This window comes from Chelonoidis abingdonii, chromosome 10 (assembly GCF_003597395.2).
Source record: "Chelonoidis abingdonii isolate Lonesome George chromosome 10, CheloAbing_2.0, whole genome shotgun sequence".
NCBI lineage: Eukaryota > Metazoa > Chordata > Testudines > Testudinidae > Chelonoidis > Chelonoidis abingdonii.
In genome coordinates this window covers 59,563,111-59,585,272 of record NC_133778.1, presented here as the reverse complement: position 1 = coordinate 59,585,272, position 22,162 = coordinate 59,563,111, and the positions used below count along the sequence as shown (strand labels likewise).

The following is a 22,162-nucleotide window of genomic DNA, read 5'->3' as shown; positions in this document are numbered from 1 at the left end:
GAAACACTTTCACAATGTTTTAAATAGACAATGCCCAACTCATTTCCTGCATTGGAAATAACTACACAAGGAGAAAACATTACTTCAGTTTATGCTACACCTCTGTGTTAGAAATGTTACAGTTGTAGCATTGCCTACTGATAGAGACAAGGTTTGTAACTTCTCAGAAGTATATGGGTGTGGAAGTGGAGTCACTTGGGGTAAAAACACACATCTATAGAAATCCATTCCAAAACAGATTCTCCACAATATTCACACACACTGACAATTGCCATCAAGCTCTGATGCCATTGTCTCCAACTATTCATCAGTACTTTTCAATCTCCTTTTAATGGTGTCTATGCTAGTTAGACAAACATTAAAACTGAGAATGTGCTTCAGAATTTTAGTTCTTTATTGAGACAATGCCATCATTTCAAGTTCCTCCTTCCCAGGAAACTTCTCTCCCTCTATCCTCACCACAGGACATGGACTAGTCATGCAGAGGAACTTGCAGAAGTGATGGGAGAGGGGAGGAGGAGCCTCCCCACCTCTGGCCCCAAATATTTAAAATCCGTCTCATTATCAGTTTGTATTTTCAGATAAAATATATTTTAACAGTCAAAAGTTTTAACAACATAAGTGTAACAGAGCACTGGTCTGCAAGGGCAGGCAGCACATCTGTTACAGGGACATAGCTCTTTTAAGGCTGTTCATTGTTGGGAGTTGTAGTCTTCAGAAAGGGCACATAATGGATATGGGTCAGCTGACTAAATATCATGGGACTACCTGTTGGAAGCTATATAAAGAAATAATCCTGTCTCAATCTCAAGAAGAGAAGGCTTGAGACAATCTCCCTGGGGATGTGGCAAGAGGCCCACACAATAATCAGGAAAGGTTTCCCAGAGAGAAGGTTATGTCCTCTCCTCTCAGTTTGCTGAAAACTAGAATGGCCTTTGTTGGCTGGAATCATTTTAAATCCTTTCGTGATAATAAAGCTGGCCTTGGGGAAAGGATTTTGGATTGAACTGCAGTTTGGCCATTATTTTACCTTCCTCAGCTGGTGTTTTCTGCTCATCAACTTACAGCACAATACTGTATGAATGTATACCATCCTGTACATCAGGCAGAGGCAAACTAATTCAGATAATATAAGAACAAGTTCATACTTTCATTTAAAATTGGATTATACTAAATCTGATCTTTCTTGAGGTTTGAAAAGAATTGATTGAGCTCATGTTTTTCCCTGATCTTCCGGGTTTTTGCCAAGACCACAACCATAAATAGTGAAATACAATGAGAGTTAGTTTTACGATTAAGACACCAGACTGGGATTCAGGAGTTCTGGCTTCAATTTCTAGCTCTGCTACAGACTTCCTGGGTGACACTGTGCAAATGGTAAAAGACCCACCATTAAAATGTTATGAAACTACACATAAAGCACTCAAGAACAACCAATACTAAATAGGAATAACCCCAAAATATTAAAATAGAGATACAGTTAAGCAGTTTAACAGTTATGCTTACCAATCCTGAATTACACCAAAAAGAGCATGGCAAAAGGTACATTATCAAGGCGATATTTCACTGTTGGGTAACAGTATAGAGTGCAAAGAATTAGGAGCTGGATCTTGAAGATGCTGAACAATTTTGAAAGGTGCTGAGCACCTTCAATTCCTGTTGATTTTAATGGAAGTTCAGGGCGCTGAGCACCTCATAGAAATGCTCAGCATCTTCTAAGACGGAGGCCAAAGGACAGCCATCATTCCACTGACAATAAAGGGAGCTATAATCCTTATTCCTTCCAAACAAAAAAAATGAACAACTTTGTTTCTACCTACTCACTTACAGTTACACAGGTAAATAATAAATAAGATAGAGCAACCAGGAAACAAAGTTGTATGCATAAACTTAAATATGTACATTCAATCAAAAGTGCTTCTAGAGAACTTCCATCTTCATCTTACCTTGAAAAGAACACTGGAATTTAAATACCATCACAAACACAGCAGCAGCAAAGAAAATAATGGAAAATGTTTGTGCCATGCAAATTGGCCGTATCCCAAAGTAAATTGATGTTGATTCCAGTACAGCCTCTAACCTCTACTTCAATCTGTTTTATAGATACAACCGCTTACAGAACAAATCTGTTTACTTGACTTCATGTTAATGAAAAGAAGATATATTCTATAACACAGGATTCCTCTTCAACTGTGATAGGTTTGACATATCTTATTAAATAAAAGAATATACTTATGTGAACAAATTTATTCTGTCCAGATTTAAATGAGGCACATAATGAAGTATTTATGCCTATATTGATGTTATTATTTCAAATTATTGCCCTTGCATGAGACATACACTTTTTTTTATTTTCCAGACACCTTTTCTAGTACAAGAGCTGCAACAATTTATATTATCTATCTATTGTTTTTCATATCTCTTATACACATGAAGATAGATGTATTGTCTGTAATGTACTCAATAAAAAGCTCTCAAATAATAGGCATAGGTATGTGGGAAAGCTTGATCCAATGCATTCTCTAGTGGTTTTGATTATCTATGAAAATTAGCAATCCTAAACCGAGACTTAACATTTACATACGGTTCAGTCTATCAGTATGCGGAGCACAGGAAGTCTTTGGTTGTGTTTTCTACTGAACTGCAAGACGATAGTTTTCTTCTAGTATCTAAAACACTGGTGTTCTCCCATTCTGCCCTAGAAGTTCCCACTGAAATTAAGGAGTGTTTTCTCCCCTGACTTTTTCAGGAGCAGGCTTTAATTAATGACTGTACTGGGACATCATCTTTGTTTGTTTCAGTACAATAATTTTAAGCTACTTCATTTCAAGGAAGGTGGGAGGAGAGAGCAATATTGTTATTTAAAGGTTTTCCCAAAAGTAATCATTTGTTTACAGACATCAAGTGCACCTCTTGACTATTACGGCAGGAGAGGCCATTTCCATTCCCAAATGGGATAACTATTATTGCAGATTGCAGAAAGAACAATGTGTTCTATATCACCATCTAAAAGATTGTTCCTCAGTCTGACTGAGGTGTTTGGATGCTTGTACTACTGTAGTATAAATAATAATTACACACAAAAATATATACTACAAATGTTATGGTTGAGAAGTTAGGAAATGCCAGAATTAAGGTTGTCTGTTCAACTTTACTTTAGCCTCATTTAATCACAGCATCACATACTGTTCCTCCTCCTCCCCACGTTTCAAGCTGGGTACTCAAAGGAAATCACCATTAACAGCCAGCAGCACTTGACTTTGTAATGACATTTTTTTAACTTAAAAATAAAAAGGCAACTGAAAAAAAAAAGGTGTGAAACCATATTGAGACTCACATGGGTCATTAGCAGGGTGGGTATCTTTAGGCCATCTGCACAGACTTCTGCCACTTAAGCAAACAGAGTAACTGGTAGCAGTAGTAGGCTGTTATTCTCTATGTGGATCAGCCACTAGAAAGGGATGCGACACACTCTTTGGAAGTGAATTTCCTAGATATTTACTAACTCTCAGAGGAACACTGAAATTCAGCAACTTAGGGCTCAATTCTCGGTTCTGGAAAGGATTGCTCTAGTGGTCACAGGCCTCTGCCCCCATCCCTTCCAACTTGTCCTTGACCCAGTAATAGCCTTTTCCCAACTCTCATCCCTGATTCCTCACCCCAGTATACTCCCTACCCTAGTCTAGCACTGTCCTAAGCCCCGTCTCCTTGCCAGTGTCTTCCTTCAGGCTCCAGCCTCAGTTCCCACATTACCAGTCTCCTCTCTGCCTCTGAAGCTCCTTACCAGTCAGTCCAGTCTCCCAGCTGTCCCCATTTCTACCTCCCACTGCCAGTATCTTTGCCCAGGCAGTTCCTGTTTCACCCACTGAAATATCTGTCCCAACATATTCTTTCTGCTGCCCCTTCCTCCTCACATCCAGCTCTTGTCTCCTCTGCATTCTGATCAGGATGATTTTGCTCTCTCTTGCTCTCCCCATATTAATACAGTGGCATCAAGAGCAACAGTGTCCCTGCTATCAGTTTATGTGCCACACACTACAGCATTCGGGAGAAGCTATTGAAGGGAAAGTCCTGCTCAGCCCCTGAGGTACAACAGGCCTTGTACAAATAACAGATAGTTCAGATGAATTTCCACAATGAAAGCAAAGGTCATGATGATAAATGAAAGACTAGTAAAGCTCACTTGAAATAAATGTGAAAGTTTGGGAAATATGTGTCCCCAAGGTGATTTTTTTTTTAAGTTTAGAGGTCTACAAGGTGATTAACTAAGGAGAAAACTGAAGGGGAAAAACCCAGAGAAAACAATAGCACTTCTAAATGGGATATTTGTGTTTTAAGAAAAAAGTTCTACTGGAATTTTTTTTTTAAAAAGGTATATAACTGCATGACCAGTAACAACAAGCCTGATCCTGTTCTCAAAGTCAATGCTAAAAATCCCTTACGATCATTTTCAGCAGGATTAAAAATAACACTCGGAAACAGTTACATATGTTAAGTGAGAACATTCAAATGTCATGATTCATAATGTAAACTGCTTAGATCCCACCCTGCATACAGCACTATACAAATGGCTAAATGCATAAGGTGGGATGACAGACGTTGCACTGAGGAAATTATACACTACTAGAGACAGGAACTGGATTTGATGGACCAACGATTGGATCTGGCATGGCATGTCTTATGTTTCCTCTATTAGTACAGTAACTCCTCACATAATGTTGTAGTTCTGTTCCTGAAAAACATGACTTTAAGCAAAATAATGTTAAGCAAATCCAATTTCCCCATAATAATTAATGTAAATATGGGGGGTTAGGTTCCAGAGACTTTATTTTCACCAGACAAAAGACTATATTATACATATGTATACACAGTATAAGTTTTAAACAAACAATTTAATACTGTACACAGCAGTGATGATTGTGAAGCTTGGTTGAGTCAGCAGGTGGGATATTTCCCATGGAACGCCTTACGGCTAAATGACGAACTAGAACTCGACTGAGCCCTCAAGGGTTAACACATTGTTGTTAATGTAGCCTCATACTCTACAAGGCAGCATGAATGGAGGGAGGGGAGACAGTATGGCAGAAAGAAACAGAGACATACATCCTGTGTGTGTGGGAGAGAGACACGCACATTGCCCCTTTAAGTACGCTGAACCACTCTTAAGTAGATTGACTTTTTAAGTAAGCCAGGAAGTTGACAGCAGCTGCTGCCAGCACACTCCCTCTGTCCTGAGCCCTGTCATGTGTGCCCTGCCCCGCGCTTTATGGAAATGGGGTAAGCAGGGGGGAGGGGAACACCCTGATATTACTCCCCCCATCTTTCCTCCCCCTGCATAGCAAGCAGGTGACTCCCAGGAGCAGCTCCAAGGCAGAGGGCAGGTATAGCACATTGCAGTGGGGCAGAGATAGCTGAACTGTTGGCAACTGATAGCCTGCTGGGTGGCTGCCGCACAAGGAATTTAGGGAAGCAGGGACCTGATGCGGGACTGCCGATCCACTCTGGTTCCAAACCCCCACCAGCTAGCTCCAATGGACTGCTCTTTCTACAAGCAGTGGACAAAGCAGGTAGCTGCCAAACAACGTTATAAGAGACCACTGTGCAACTTTAAACAAGCATATTCTTTAATTGATCAGCAACGTAATAACGAAACAACGTTAATCAAGACGATTTAAAGTGAGGAGTTACTGTATCTTCCTTTTTAACCTCATTTTGAGATGTAACAACTAAAGTTTCCAATAACAAATACCAGTTTTTATTTATTTCACATAGTTGTATTCCTTATTAAAGTATAGTCACTAAGAGCAACGTTTTAATTATTTTGTTGAGATGACATTGGTAATTAACTTTTTTTTTTAAAATACATTTAAGATCTGATTTCTGTACATAGTTCAAAAAGCCAAATGGCGGTACATTTGAACACATTTCAAAGAAAATCTAAGAGGGATTACATATCAGTCTGAATCCCTGCCCGACATTATGCTGTAGCTCCAGATTAAATATAATCCAATATCTATACAACATTAAAAATGTTTTTGAATGGGGTTGGATGTGAACAGACTATTACACTACCCATATTCAGATGTTACAAATATCTTAAAGACTGGCTATTAAAATGCTAATTAAAATATCTATTTGTTAACTATTTCTGGGTTTATCATCTGCTTTAAAGATATATTCCATTCCCAAATTAAGAAAACTCGCAATAGCAGCTTTGAAATGGATTCCATAAAGATAGATACAGTGATGATTTACTTCTTTAATCGGACTATTCCTGAGAAAAATGCACTATGTCAGGTTTTGCTTTGTTTCAAAGTATCATTAAACATTAGATAAATGACAAACATGCTTTAACAATTCAGCTACATTATTGCTTAAATAAATTTATATAATCATAAAGTACCCTCCCAGGTAGCAAAAAGATGTGCAAAATGTATTGTAAGGGCTCTACTAGTTGTAAATCAACATATTTTAATAACACATTTTAATGGTTATATTAACCAATGAGGCTGCATCTTTCTTTAGAAAATAACTGAAGTTCAGATAGAAAAGTTTACTTAAATCATGATTTAAAATTGTCTTGATTTAAATCAATCCACCCTGATTTTAATACCTTTTCCCTCCGTGCTATAGTTTCAATTCTGTGTCACTGTCAATCTATTTTCCTTATTCTATTTTACAAAATTTGCATGTGGTTACTCAGATGGGAAATGCAAGCAGAAGCATGGACTGTGAACTAGAATTACATTTAACTTTTTACTCTGATGCACACACACACACACACACCACATTCATCTGTTTAATATACTTGCTGCTTATGTAATCTTGAAAGCCATTAATTTTATATCATGACTAAAAATAAGCCAAAGAAAGTGCATCAGTGTTTTCTCCTGGCAAACATCAGCTCTGCACTACTAGACAAAAAGTCTATATTATTATTTGTAGTATTTTAGAGCTAATGGAAGAGTCATACCTCAAAAACCCAGTGGATACCCATGTATTGGAATCAAGCTACTTAGGAAGCTCTTACTTCCCTGAGGCAAATCTTTGGAGGTTCCTCCAGCACTATGAATAATCCACTTAAACTGGCTGAACTGCCTCTTTATTGTTGCTTGTTTGAAGACTTTAGAGCCACATTAGTATGATTAAGCTTTAGTCAGGAATTTCACAGTAAAACAATATTTATGGAGTTTATAATTTGGTCAGAAGTAGTAGTTCCAGGATAAAATATGACACAAAAGGTGCTACACGTCTTACATTTTTTCTATGTGACATAATACCACATACAGTAATTTAAATTTCTCATAGGTTTATAGTTTTATATATACAAAAAATGAGGAAATTAACAGTCAAGATTCGTGAAACTAATACAACATGAGTTTTATATAACACTGAAAGTACATATTGCATGGAATCAACCCCTAGAAATAGAGAACAGTACCAAGCTAAAATTGAATCCTTTAAAATTCAAAAATAGAAGATAGAAAAATCATATTAAAAGGCTCCCTTCATTCCTCAAAAATAGTGGTCAAGATTTAATAAAAAAAAACAACTCAACATTTAAATTTAGTTCTATTCTTTTGGGTTTTTTGTTTGTTTTTTTTAAAAAATACCAGAGTTGAGGGAACTAAAAAGTTCTATAACATTTTGTCTATAGCGGAGATCTAAGCCATTTGTTACTGAATTGGTTGCATTGAACAGGTCTAGGCACACAGTTTAGTGCTGTCACATCAGGGGTGGCTTTATGTATTTTTCTGCTCCAAGCATGGCAGGCAGGCAGCTTTCAGCGGCGCACCTGTGGGAGGGCAGCCGGTAATGCGGATTCAGTGTACTTGTCGCTGAAGCCATGGGACCAGCAGGCCTCCTGCAAAAACACTGCCAAAGGCAGCCTGACTGCCACCCTCACAGTGACCGGCACGCCGCCCCCCACGGTTTGCTGCCCCAGGCAGGTGCTTGCTGCGCTAGTGCCTGGAGCTGCCCCTGTGTCACATTAGCCAGACTAAATCAGTTTAAATTTTACCTCTATGCACACCAGAGCTATCCTAAACAATTTAGCCACAACACTCTCTCTGTCCCACAATACCCATTTCAGCTCTCGGAAGCAGTTCATTCTGAGAGATTCAGCAAGGCCATCAGTGCACTGTAGGACAGTAGTGACAAGACTATTTGAACTATTTCACCTTTTCTACATCCACAATGGCATTAAATTAGGTAAGTTTTAACTGGTAAGCCTGCTAAAAGATAGTCTATTGTAACTGGTTATTAGAACACTTGTGAACTGTTTTGCAGACTGTATGGCATGTTTCTGTATGTGGATGCAAAGTCTTCTACAAATATCCTAGGGAATTTAATCAGTTTAATTTCTCTACTATAGACCAGGTCTACAAGATTAAATGGCATAAATATAAAAGTGGTGGTATTTTCCTTCGCACATGCAATATGAATCAAATTTATATAAAAAATATAAAAAATGACCTCAGATCAGCCACAGATAATATTGGACTTCACAAAAGAATTACAAAACTACTTATTTATTGGCATCCTGTATTCATGATGGCTTAAGAGTTGCTATTATTTCATGTACACGGAGCTCCTGATAGCAGAGAAAAACACTTTGTAAATTATTCCAGACTAGTAATTTAAGATGTAGATTAAAAAAAACAGGTATCAGGAAAACATTGAGCCACTCCAACAGAGCTCTCTGATTTAAAAAATGTTCATGCGTTTATAGCATATGAACCATGGATACTGCTCGGAATTGAAAACAAGCAATTTAAAAATATTAGACTGTAGTTAATTATCATAACTATCACAGCTCCTCACCCCCATACAAACCACGACTGTATTGTCCCCTCTCCTGCTTAAAGCTTCCTGCCCCCCCAAATCCTTCCCCCATGAGATCTTTTTAAATTCCTGCTTTATCATCTCTATCTGACTATCCTGTTTGGGAATTTTCCATTCTCCACTTCACCAGCCCCGTGCAGGGTCACACTGGTTTTTAACTCTGGAACCATCCTGAGCATACCTATTGTACAGTCAGAGCAGAGCTGTTAAATTTAATGACTCTTCATTGTCCCTAGGCTGATGGTTACTGTGCTAAAGGCAAAGTTAGCAAATGGTGAATTCCAAATTCATAGAGACATTCAAAACATACAGTATTTTATAATAACTTCACACACAACATCTAGAATTCATAAATCGTGTAGACTCCCAAATCAGAGTTACATCATACCCACAAATTAAAAGATGTAAAGTCACCGTGAATTACTGTATAACTTTTGTTATTGTTTAAAATGCCTTCTTGTAAAAAACAAGGTTACTCACCTTTGTAACTGTTGTTCTTCGAGATGTGTTGCTCATATCCATTCCAGTAGGTGCGCGCGCGCCGCGTGCACGTTCGTCGGAGACTTTTACCCTAGCAACACTCGGTGGGCCGGCAGGGCGCCCCCTGGAGTGGCGCCGCCATGGCTCTTTTGCGTGGCGGCACCAAAGCCGGGGTCTGCCCAGATGGGTATCGTGCTCGGCCTGGGATGGTACGAATGAAGGGAGTGCTACTTCGGTTGGGCCTCCCGCTGAGATGATAGTCGACGCACAGGTCATTCCACTCAGGCTTCCTGTACTGGAGGTCTTTCTGTTCCAGCAGCACCGCCGTAGAAGGTCCGGTGAAAGCCTTGAGGTCGATAGGCGGTGGCTCTGATGTGGGTGTTCCCGCCACCATCGCCTCGTCCGGCCGGAAAGAAGAGGACGAGACTCACGGGACCAAAGGTCTTGAAGAGACATCTTGGTCCGGGGCATTGCGTTGGTCGGGTGAGAGGCGCGTTGTTCGCATAGTGTCCCGCAGGACGGTCTGCCTCACCGTGGACTCAGGTGCCCTTCGGTCAGAGGGAACTGAGCGAGGCGGAGCTGGGATGCCACCTGGTCTGGTGTATTGCCCACGGAGTCCAAAAGGGCCACTGCGAGGGCCTTGAGCAGTCGATCCCCATAAAGAACGCCGAGTCGGCCATGGGAGGAAACGGATGTTTGGTGGATCACAGCAGGGCCGACGAGTGGGAGATGATCGTCTCTACGGCCAGGGTCGCAATGCACAGTCCGTGGTGGCTGAGGGACGTACTACCTTGGAGTTCCTGCCGGTGCGTGAATGCGACCGGGACTACTACCAGCGCGGTGCCGGGAGATCGACCGCGTGCCGGGACCCTCCGTGCTGAGACGCGTTCCGTGACGTACGGTGCCTGGGAATGGTGCCGAGATCTAGAACGGTGCCGGTATCCCGCGATGGCGATCCGGGACTGAGCGGTACCGCGAGTATGTCCGGTACCGTGAAGGGAACGGTACCGGGACTGCGAGTGGCCGCGGGATTCCGGAGCGATGGTGAGACCGGGGACCGTCTGCGTGACTCGACCTGGAACGAAGTTCCCACGGTGCTGGGTGAAGAAGGTCTCACGAGAGCCGCGCTTGCCAGAGATTGTGGGACCCGCACCGGCGGTGCCGGGGCGAGGCCAGCTCGGGCCTCCGTCATCGCATGAGGTTCGGGCGGCTGAGAATGTCTCCGGGGTTGACAAGCAATGAGCTCAACCACGGCACGCGCCGGGAGCCAATCGTCACCGGACTCGACGGCCTGTCCGGGGCCGGAATCAACGTGCAACAGACCTCGATGCCGGGCAGGAGTCGGTGCCAGGCGGTCTGTTGTGGGCAGCGCTCTGACTGCGGGCTGGTCTAGAGGCCACAGGAGGCTTACGTTTCTGCCTCTCACAAGAGCGGAGCGGTGCCGACAGGAGTTGGTGCCGGAGACTGTGAGGTGTCTTCTTTGAGGGTGTTGTATGACGGTGCCGAGGACGCTTGTTCCCGGTGCCGCGGATGGTGCCGAGGACGGTGGAGTGAGCGCTGCCCCATGAGCAACTGTTTAAGGGAACGTCCCTCTCGTTTCCTGGTGCGGGCTTGAACGCCTTACAAATCTTGCATCTGTCTGTCAGGTGAGAGTCGCCCAGACACTTCAGCATCAGAATCGTGCAGATCGCCTGTGGGCATCGGGCGACGGCAGGCCACGCACGGTTTGAAGCCCGGCAATCCGGGCATAGAGCCCGGTGCTGGGTAGGGACGGGCTAACCCGCGATCCCTATGAACTAATTACAACAACTAAAGAACAAAACTAACTACTAACTACTATTTAAAGTTCACTATATACAAATTCAAGAGAAACGAGTGAATGCTAGGGGAGGTGGAGGAACAGATAATCTGAGCTCCACCGTTCAACGACCGACACGGGCGGTAAGAAGGAACTGAGGAGCGGTCGGGCCGGCGGGCTATTATATCACCGCCATAGCAGCCGCCACTTGGGCAGGACGATTGAAGCGTACGAGCGATGTTGCTGAGCGTGTGCCGGGAAGAGCGTACCGTGCCGAGACCGGCTCCCGTGCGGAGACCGGTGTCGTGACGTACGGGCCTGGGAAATGGTGCCTCTTTGGCAGATGAGAGCCTTAGAACGGTAGGACCGTCTGTATGCCGCAGGATTCAAGTTCTGGGAGCGATCCGGAATTAGGACTGTGAGCGGTCACCCTCGCGAGTTAACGTCCGTACCGTGAAGGGGAACGTACCCCCTTTTTCGGGGCTTCAAAAAGCGAGATGGCCCGCTCGGGATCCGGAGAGATGGTGAGACCCCATTCTCGGGGACGCTGTCCCAAGCGCGGGACCTACTCTGACCTGGAACGAGGAGTCCTCCAGCGGGCCGTGGGTTGCTCAGAAGGTCTCACTCTCGAGAGCGCCTTGCCAGGATAGTGTGACCTCGCAGCACCCCAGGCAGGCAGTGATGGGCCGGCAGCTCGGGCTCGTCATCGCAGAGGTTCGGGCGCTGAGAATGTCCTCCGGGGGTTGAAAGGCACATGAGCGCAACCACCGCAAAGTCCTTTTTTTTTTCCTTTGTCTGAAACAAGGGCACAACGCGCCGGGAGCCAATCGTCACCGTCGACCGAGCACTCGACGGCCTGTCCGGGGCCGGAATCAACGTGCAACAGACCTCGATGCCGCGGTCGCAGGAGTCGGTGCCAGGCGGTCTGTGGGGGGAGCGCTCTGACGGGGGGGCTGGTCTAGAGGCCACAGGAGGCTTACGTTCTGCCTCTCACAGAGCGCGGAGCGGTGCGGACAGGAGTTGGTGCGGGAGACTGTGAGGTGTCTTCTTTGAGGGGTGTATGATGCGGTGCCGAGGAGCGCTTGTTCCCGGGTCGCGGATGGTGCCGAGGACGGTGGAGTGAGCGCTGTCCCCATGAGCAACTGTTTAAGGTGAACGTCCCTCTCTTTTCCTGGTGCGGGCTTGAACGCCTTACAAATCTTGCATCTGTCTGTCAGGTGAGGAGTCGCCACAGACACTTCAGCATCAGAATCGTGCAGATCGCCTGTGGGCATCGGGCGACGGAGGCCACGCACGGGTTGAAGCCCGGCAATCCGGGCATAGAGCCCGGTGCTGGGTAGGGCAGGGCTAACCCGCGATCCCTATGAACTAATTACAACAACTAAAGAACAAAACTAACTACTAACTACTATTAAAGTTCACAATATCAAATTCAAGAGAAACGAGTGAATGCTAGGGGAGGTGGGGAACAGATAATCTGAGCCCACCGTTCAACGACCGCACGGGCGGTAAGAAGGAACTGAGGAGCGGTCGGGCGGCTGTGGCGCGGTATAGATAGGCCGCCATAGGCAGCGCCACTGGGGTCACGCGCCCTGCCGGCCCACCGAGTGTTGCTAGGGTAAAAGTCTCCGACGAACGTGCACGCGGCGCGCGCACACCTACTGGAATGGATATGAGCAAGCGCTCGAAGAAGAACAGAAGTGCCTGCCAGCAATGGGATCAAAAACTACTTACAGACTTGTCTGCTTTCAGCATTTTATTTAACATGCTTAATTGAGGCCAGCAGGCATGTTTAAGATATGTTGCATCTCTCAACACCCCACGGCCATGTAGTTTCCACAGTGTTTTCTTGCTCATAGCATTTTTATCTTTTATTTAGAGCATTTAATTGGCAGCAACAGAAGTAATAAAATATCTCAATTAAGCAATTTCAATAGAATGTTAACATTTCAAAACAGACACAGTGCTGTGGGAAAAGATACTGAAACCTATAATCAGTTTCTTTGAGTGGAATGGAGGACTGTGTTATTCCCAGTCCTCCATTTCCAACAGAACCAAACAGCTCTGTGCCTAATAATAAGCATATACTCCACTTAATCATAGCCTATTCGTCTCTGCCAATTCAATCAATATATATGAGATCAGTCCCCAGAAGACCATAATTAAAACAGACTAGAAGATTTAGTAGCCAAAAATTATCCTCTGGAACAATAACACAGATAATTCAGGATTAAGGATCTGCTTAGAAAGAATGAAAATGCTAGGCGTGGTGCTGATTAATGTAAAGTATGCAGGGACACCACCACCCACAGGAGCACATCCTACCTCTGAGATACCCCTTAAGACACAATTCCTCTGTTGCTCCTGGTTGGGCCAAGGGCAGTAGGTTACTAAAGCCCCTAACAGGGTGAAGTAATAATTCTCCCTGAGTGACCAGCCAGCAATGTTGCATGGAACCAGGAGAGATGGACGGGAGAGCCACTGCTCTGACCCTCTACACCCAGTTACTTAGGGTACGTCCAGACTACCCGCCCTATCGGTGGGTAGCGATCAATTTATCAGGGATCGATATATCACATCTCATCTAGACGTGATATATCAATCCCTGAACACGCTCCCCATCAACTCCGGAACTCCACCGGAGCAAGCGGGGTAGTGGAGTCGACGGGGGAGTCGCGGACATCGATCTCACACTGTGAGGACCCGAGGTAAAATCGATCTAAGATACTTCGACTTCAGCTACGCTAATCACGTAACCGAAGTTGTGTATGTTAGATCGACACCCCCCTCCAGTGTAGACCACCCCTTAGAAGGAAGAGTATCTTAGGCCTGGTCCCATCTCTCTCCACAGTGCCCAAAGTCATTATCTAGGCAACATTAATGGAGCCATGCAGGGAAGTGTGTTGAGGCCTTTAATAGAACTACTTACATACTTAAGCACTTGAATGTCTCTGCAGGATTGACACTTTTCTGTGTATGTTGTAGCCCTTTCACTAACTCTTCACCATTTAGTTTTGTTTGTTGATTTTAGTTTTGTTAGTTTGAACTTCTTAAATTGTAATTTCTTCAGAATAGGGACGGTGTATTCCTACTATATATGTCTATATAGCATGTAGCACATTGTGGACACTACTGTCATACAAATAATAAAAAAGTTTTATTTTAAATGGCCTTGAGAAAGACAAACAATTGAATCGGAGCAAACAAAATAACGTACTTGTATTCTTGCAGGAAAACTTGGTTCTCTCATCACACAAGCGTATAGTTCCATTACAGCCCTTTTCATCGCTGCCATCTTCACAATCCTTTTCTCCATCGCAGCGCCACAACACGGGAACACAATTCCCATCAGGGTTACACTGAAATTCTTTCTCATTGCATCCTCCAGGAGAGGGAGTTTCTTAGATAAGATCATCAAGAGACAAGATTAACTCTATTGAATAGCTTGTTCACAATGTTTGTTTTTTCTGTTACCAGGTATATATGAAGAAACTAGTTTATATAAACACAGCAGTACAACTGTCATTTGCTCAGTTAAATTTGGCAATTTGTGCAGAATAACAGGAACAGCCAGTGTTTTGTTTTGTTTTTTTTTACTGAAACAAACATCTCCTCTATCACACCCTATATCTAAAGAAAAAGTTACACCTATTGTCAGAGAAAGAGAAATACAGAGTGCATATATAACCAACAATTTAATTAAAACAAATAAAGTTACTGAGTCTATGACATATGTTATGAGCATGGACCACAAGTTTGTAAAATGAGTCTGGAGGGACCACGAGCTTTAGGGCTTTGTTTGATCCTTTCATTTCTAAACTGTTTCATTGCACAGTAAATGGTAGAGAGAAATCAGCTCTACAGTAATCAGGGGAATGAAGGCCAAGATATCCAGATGCATCTAGTGATTCTGAGTGACTTAATTTTTGGACATCCAATACCAGAGGCTACTCACTTTTGAAAATCGTGGCTGAAATGTTGAAAAGAAATATGGAAATTGTTCAGTCAGAAAAAGTTTACAATATGGAACCCTGAATTCAGAGCCCAAGAAGAGAACACATTTAAGTACATTTAATTTAATAAGAAAGTTTGCAGGCATTTATTTGCAATTGGTTTCAGGAGAATGGGCTAGATCCCTGTTCTTAGTTAAGTCCCCTTTGCACAGCTAGAGCTGCCCAAAAGGGATTTAAAGCTGCTTTAATAAGAAAGATGAGGATTCTTCTGCAGCTGAGTGAAATCCTCCACTTGCAAGCTGACATATCTAGTTTTATACACTCACTTTTAATCTTGCATTGGCCTAGTAGATGTTCTGCTAGGAATGGCATTGAAAAACAATGTGATCTGACATAGCTGGACAAGCAGAATGGTCCCTGGGTGATGCTTACAGTTGGCACAAGTTAGAACAGCCTTGCAACTGCTCTAATATGCACCATGGGTCAGTTCATCCCTCAGCTGCCTCCAAAGATTTTGAAGGTACAAAAGGTGACAGTTATCTTGACCTTTCCCCACTCAGCTATGCTGAACATGAGCTCTGTATAGTTGAGGATTCAGACCTATATGTATTGAAGCATGGTAATTATGTGATAAGACTTCATTTGGATTAGCTACATGCTTAACATTAAGCATATGTGTGTTTCCAAGATTGGAGCCTTATTTTACATTTTTGCATTCCTCACCTGTACTCTGCTAACCTAATCATCACCACCAAGATTATTTATAGTATTCCAAACCTCTGAACTGTATTAAGGCATATTTTAAAGTCATGTCTTGAAAAGTCCTGCATTCATGATTTACACTGAAAAGTATAATTTGAAAATTTTTTGCCAGTATTTGTCCACAATCATAGTCAATTTTATAAAACATTTATTTTCCTCGTTTTGGTGACAGTAAAATCCCTGGACTTCTTTTTAAAAAAGGAAATTATCTTTTTGATTAATCTCTTTCTTTGCAGTCTCTCTGTCCTATGTAGGGTGACCAGATAGCAAGGGTGAAAAATTGGGACGGGGGTGGAGGGTAATTGGCACCTACATAAAACAAAGCCTCAAATATCAGGACTGTCCCTATAAAATCGAGACATCTGGTCACCCAAGTCCTGCAACTCATGAGGAAGATGCTGCAGTGAAGCAACTTGTCATTTTGTTTAAACACTGAAGAAACTTCAAGGCTGCCTAAGGATGTTCTACCAATAAATAAAAAATAATATAAACTCTGCTGTTGCAGGGTCCTGCCAACTCAATTGCTCCCAGGTGACTTTGAAGTTTTATACTGTTATTCTGTGATGTTACTTTGAGGCAATTTCAGGCTGCCCTCACTCAAAGCAGTGGTATCATAGAGCTTCAAAGTAATGTGGGAGCAATGGTTGGAGGTTCATAGCAAAGTGCCACGAGCACAACTCACAATCACTCTGCAACACTGCAGTGTCTTTATGCACAAACCAGCATATTGGGAGCTCCTCTTTGCAGTCCCAACACAAAAGCCATTGCCAACACATTTGAAAAAGTTATATAGGTAGTTTCCAGTTGCATAATATTAAGATTCTCTACAAACTAAAGGTTTAGTTTAAAAAATAATTCTCTATATTGTTGTGAGTTAAGAACAAAGCAGCCATTAAGTTAAAACTTCTGGATTTCTCGTTTGTGTATAAAATCCCAAACCATCCTATGGAAATTCTCACATAATGGGGGGCCCTCTGCATTCAGATCTAACTTACTCTGGGTACAAGGAAGAGTTAGCTTTCTTCCCATTCCTGGGACCCCAGAAGAGCTATCCACAAGGTCTGATTCACACACGAAGAGGAGATAAATGACTGTTCACTCCAGGCCAAGAAGGTGGGTGGATCCAGAGGAGAAGACATCCTTATCTCCAGTGATAGCTATTTTATTATTTTAATCACAAGTATTTCAATACTTATTTTTCTTTTTTAAACAGGCCACATTAATTTCTGATTTATGCATTCAAACTCATGAAGTTTTACCTTATCCAAAATGGCAACCATCTCCCATTACTGTCAATAAGACTGAAGCCACAGGTTCTCATCAGCAAGATAGTCACCATGTGATTTTAATCTTTGTAGATAAAAATGAGGCTGCCCGCTGCACAGAGGTACACCATGTCCATAATTTCCAATGGGGCTGAAAACAATCCACCCTCTGGGAATATGATGACCCCTTAGGGTCATCTACAACCTGGATCGACCTCTTACCAGCCAGTCATCCAAGTAAGGGAATACATGGTATCAAGATAGCTGTTTGCTTTGGACTTAACTACAAGTTACAAAGGGATCTCACTAAACTGGGTGACTGGGCAACAAAATGGCAGATGAAATTCAATGTTGATAAATGCAAAGTAATGCACATTGGAAGACATAATACCCACTATAAGGACAAAATGATGGGATCTAAATTAGGGATTATCACTCAGGATAGATCTCTGTGTTATTGTGGATAGTTCACTGAAAACATCTACTCAGTGTGAAGCAGCAGTCAAAAAAACTAACATGATGTTAGGAACCATTAGGAAAGAGATAGATAATAAAGTAAAAAATGTCATGCCACTATATAAATCCATGGTACATCCATTCCTTGAATACTGCATATAGTTCTGGTTGCCCCATCTCATAAAAAGACATATTCAAATTGGAAAAAGTACAGACAAGGGCAACAAAAAATATTTAGGGTATGTAACATCTTCTGTATGAGGAGAGATTGAATAGACTAGGACTTTTCAGCTTGTAAAAGAAACAACTAAGGGAGGATAGGATAGAGGTCTATAAAATTATGAATGGTGTGGAGAAAGTGAATAAGGAAGTTTTATTTATTCCTTCACATAACACAAGAACCAGGGGTCACTCAATGAAATTAATAGGCAACTGGTTTAAAACAAACAAAATGAAGTACTTCTTCACATAACAGACAATCAACCAGTGGAACTCATTGCCAGGGGATGCTGTGAAGGCCAAAACCATAACAGGGTTCAAAAAGAAATTAGATAAGTTCCTGGAGGAGAGGTCCATCAATGGCTATTAGACAAGATGGTCAGCGATGCAACTCCATGATCTGGGTGTCCCTAGCCTCTCACTGCCAGAAGCTGGCAGTGAACAACAGGGGATGAATTACTCAATAATTGCCTATTCTGTTCATTCCCTCTGAAGCACCTGGCATTCATCACTGTCGAAAAAGCATATGCTGGGCTAGATGGATCATTGGTCTGACCAAGTCTGGCCATTCTTATGTTCTTATGGACTCCTAACCTCTAGGAAAAATGCTTCTACCACTGACTTATACTTTGTGAAAACAAGTTGGGCAGCCAAGAGACCAAATTTGGGAACCATGAACTGAGAATGACGACTGCTGACAGTGAATTTCAGAAATGTTCTGGTGCTCTAATGAATCACATGAAAGAAGGTGTCCTTTAAGTTGAGAGTAACATGCCAGTGCCCTGACTCCAAGGAAAGAATAATGAAAATTAGAGCAACCATCCAGAATTTTGATTTTGGGGGATGGAAAGGGGAAACTAGTTTAACTGCCTTATATGGAAAATAGGCTTGAGATCCCCTTGTGCCTTCAGGATCAGGAAGTACTGGGAGTAAAACCCATTTCTGCTAAACAAAGAATAGATCTCCTCTATAGCTCCAACAAGAAGGAACAATTGTATTTCTTGCAATAATACTGTCTTGTGAAGGAGGATGGATGGGGAGTAGAAATAAACTGGGAATGTGTATCCCACTTCCACCATGCTTGCCCAAACCCAAGTACAATGTAAGTGGGCCAGATGATCTGCAAAAATTTGAAAAGAACAGATGGAATTGTTAGAACTGGCAGTCTCCTCTCAACCAGCCCACCAAAATGACCTCTTGGAAGATGTTACCTGCCTTGAGAAACTGGCAGCGGCCAAAGTAGAACGTGGTGGTAGGTGTCTCTTGTAACCTTTGGTCCTTTTCCTTAGTAGGTCTTGGGTTCAAGGTGCAAATCCCACTTCACTGCTGGGATGTAAATGTCCAGGACTTTCACAGTTGCTCAAGAGTCTTTGAGATTATGAAGAGCCTCAACCATCTTCTGTGAAGAGTGATGGCCCTTTAAAAGCTAAGTCCTGGACTGTCTGTTGCACCTCTGGAGAGTCTGAAAAAGAGGAATCCAACAGTATCAAGGGCTGGGGTCCAATTCCTGCTCCTATTGTGGCTGGTCACGAGAGGGTTCCCAAATGTGTTCGGTGCCAGGCTCAGTACAGACGCTACAGTGCTTTCAGTCCCAATACTCCTGATAACCAGTAGATGGAGTCAGCTGAGGTGGCTGTGGAGGAACTCTCAACTAGGCACAAGGGAGCCTCATGGGTTCCAAAAGAGCCACTTGTATGGCCCTGCCTCACACCTGTGCATTGCCCAAGGGTCCCTTCTATAAGCTCCTTTCCGGAACAGAGGCTGACACCAGGGAAGGCAGAGGACATTCTCCAGATGGTGGGACTGGCTAGGTAACAACACATAGGATCCTGCTTCAGAGTCTGGTGATAAAGATGCCTCTTCTTTTGCCCATGCCAGTGCTGTAGCTGTGGGTATCGGTCAAGAGGGTTCAGGCTCTGAAGAAAAGGGAGCCAGGGAGATCACCTGTGGCTTTCCCGTAGACAGTACTTCTTTAATCAGTATCCCAATGGCCAAATCCAATTGAACTGCCCGGCACAGAGATGAAGGTGCTGACAGTGGTACCTTCGGTGCTGGTGCCTGTCAAGTCTCTTAAACTACCAGTGACAGTGGCACCCAGAGGTTTAACAACCCTCTCAGCAGCTGAAATGCCTTAGGAGTACATGTTACCAGGAAGACATTCTGTGGTTAGAAATCTGCTCTAGGGAGTGCTTCCTCTTTGAATGCACTCTGAAGTCTTAAGAAGAGCTTGATAACTTTGTGTCCTTCAATAATCCTGGAAAAGACTCAGATTTCTGCTGACACTTTTTTGGTACCAGTAGCACTGGAGATGCACAACTGATTGTTTCCAAGGGGCTCAGTACCTGAACTGAGGTAGATGGCTCACATGGAGGTTGTAGCACCAATTCAAGCAGCAGATAGTTTAGTCTGGCCGACCTGTTTTGGGGGAGAATGGGGCTTAAAGCCCTTACAAATCGCATGTTTCTTGCTCACTTAAGGCAGGTGGGATAAGAGTCACTATTAGGCAATGCCCTATCATATGAGCATATCTCTGGAACTGAGACCAGTAACCAGACTGGGGGCCAGAACCACAGACTCACAATTTGTTTTTTTGACTAACCAACTAACTAAAAACACAAAACGGGTCCTATTTACAGTTTTGATACAGACTTGCAGAAGCAAGAACAGGGAGCTCCAACAACTATCATGGCAGTAGGAAGGACCTGAGCAGGCTTGAGAGGCAGCTTGGCCCTTTATGTCTGCACGTGGGCTGTGGGGCAACAGAGGGAGCTCGTGCCTTCCAAGCCAGTACCGTGAAGGGAAAAATTCTCTAACTGTGCACTAGAGCACACAAACACATACAGCCAAACAGATGTGTGCAATCATTCAAAAAAGAACTGCCTAAAATCATCCATATATAAAGGGTAGGAAGTGTCAGCACTTCATCTGGTGAGGAGGAGAAGTTAGTCTGTGATGTAGCTTCCTCATCAGCTCTTTTCTCCTGTTCTTGAAAGATTCATCCTTACATGGAGACTGACGTGGAAGTCAGGAAGAGCAAGTAATTGCTGCCCCCTGGCATGCCCCATGAGTGTAGCTGAGTGTTCTGGAGAATTATTGCTGATAAGTAACCTAGAGGTCCCAATATGGCCATTCAGGAGGGGCCCATGAAGAAAAACAGGAGGGCACCCAAGACTGGTCATATCGGGCAGAACGTGCGGTGACTTGAGACTGCCTGTTCCTTGAGCTACTCTCTCAGAGAATGTGTCAGGAGAGGTAGCTCTGGCTTGGTAATCAAGCAAGCTTTGACCAGAAACATGAGAATCAGAGGAGTTATCTTCATAGTCTGAGGGAAAGGCAGACACACCTGGTGTTGAATCAATTGTTTCTCCTTTCTAAGAGGTACCAGGGAGCTAGTTGGCACTGGCGAATGATGCATTACCAATGACAGATGAGGCTCCATCACCAAGATTCTTTCCACATCTGTTAGCAGATGGGATTTGGGTTCATCTGAGACAAACAAGTCTCTGGAGAATTTAAATTCCTGCGGTACCTGGCTAAGCTGTGCAGGAACAGGGCAGTGAGAGGTGGTGGTACCAAGACAGACCTTGGATTCATTGGCACCAGTCAGTTTTGGTGTCAGCTTGGGTACTACAGAAAGAATGGCAGAAGCCACATATGGTACCAGCTTCTTCAATATAGAGTTATTAGCATAATGTGATTGGATGATATGAGAGGGTGGCTTCAGTACTGAGCAATGCTGGATACCATGGAACTTGGAAGTACCTGATGCCTTAGATGAGGAGGGGCTTTCAATGTTAGGAGAGCTTGGAGCCTCAATAATACCTTTTCTGAGATGTGAGGTTTCTATAACAGCAGGTCTCTAAGGTGACTTAAGCTTATTGGCATTGATTTCTCTTTGAGAGAATCTGAAACTCTTCTTTCTAGAAGCCTTGGTGCTATTTCCCATGGTTCTGTCCCATGTAGGTCTACTGAGTGAGTGGTCTGCAGAGGTCAATAGGGCACTGTGGTCACTGGAATATCACTGCACGAGGGATAGCGGGAGCGGAGAGGACGGGTATCTGGGCCTGGGACTGAGGAAGGTTGAAGGGAGCACTCCATCATGAGAAGCCTAAGCTTTATTTCCTTGTTCTTTCTAGACCTACTTTAAAACCTGAATAAATTTTATCCTCAGATGGGACATGGATCCCTAAGTAGGAGATACAGTGAGAGTAGCTGTGTCATAAACAGATAGCTAAGGGTTAATGTTTCTTTTACCTGTAAAGGATTAACAAAGGGAATCAAACACCTGACCAGAGGACCAATCAGGAAACCGGATTTTTCAAAGCTCAGGGGAGGAAATTTTTTGGGTCTTTGTCTTTGTCTGGCTCTCAGCTATGAGAGGGGAT

The 22,162-nt window shown here is 43.3% G+C and overlaps 1 protein-coding gene across 1 annotated transcript in view; it reads right to left on the bottom strand.

Moving 5' to 3' along the window:
* LRP1B (LDL receptor related protein 1B) overlaps positions 1-22,162 on the bottom strand; it is a 1,355,016-nt gene that overhangs the window by 478,916 nt on the left and 853,938 nt on the right. Inside the window, 1 exon segment of the mRNA XM_075069829.1 lies at positions 14,340-14,522. Coding sequence (XP_074925930.1) covers positions 14,340-14,522 — 183 coding nt within the window.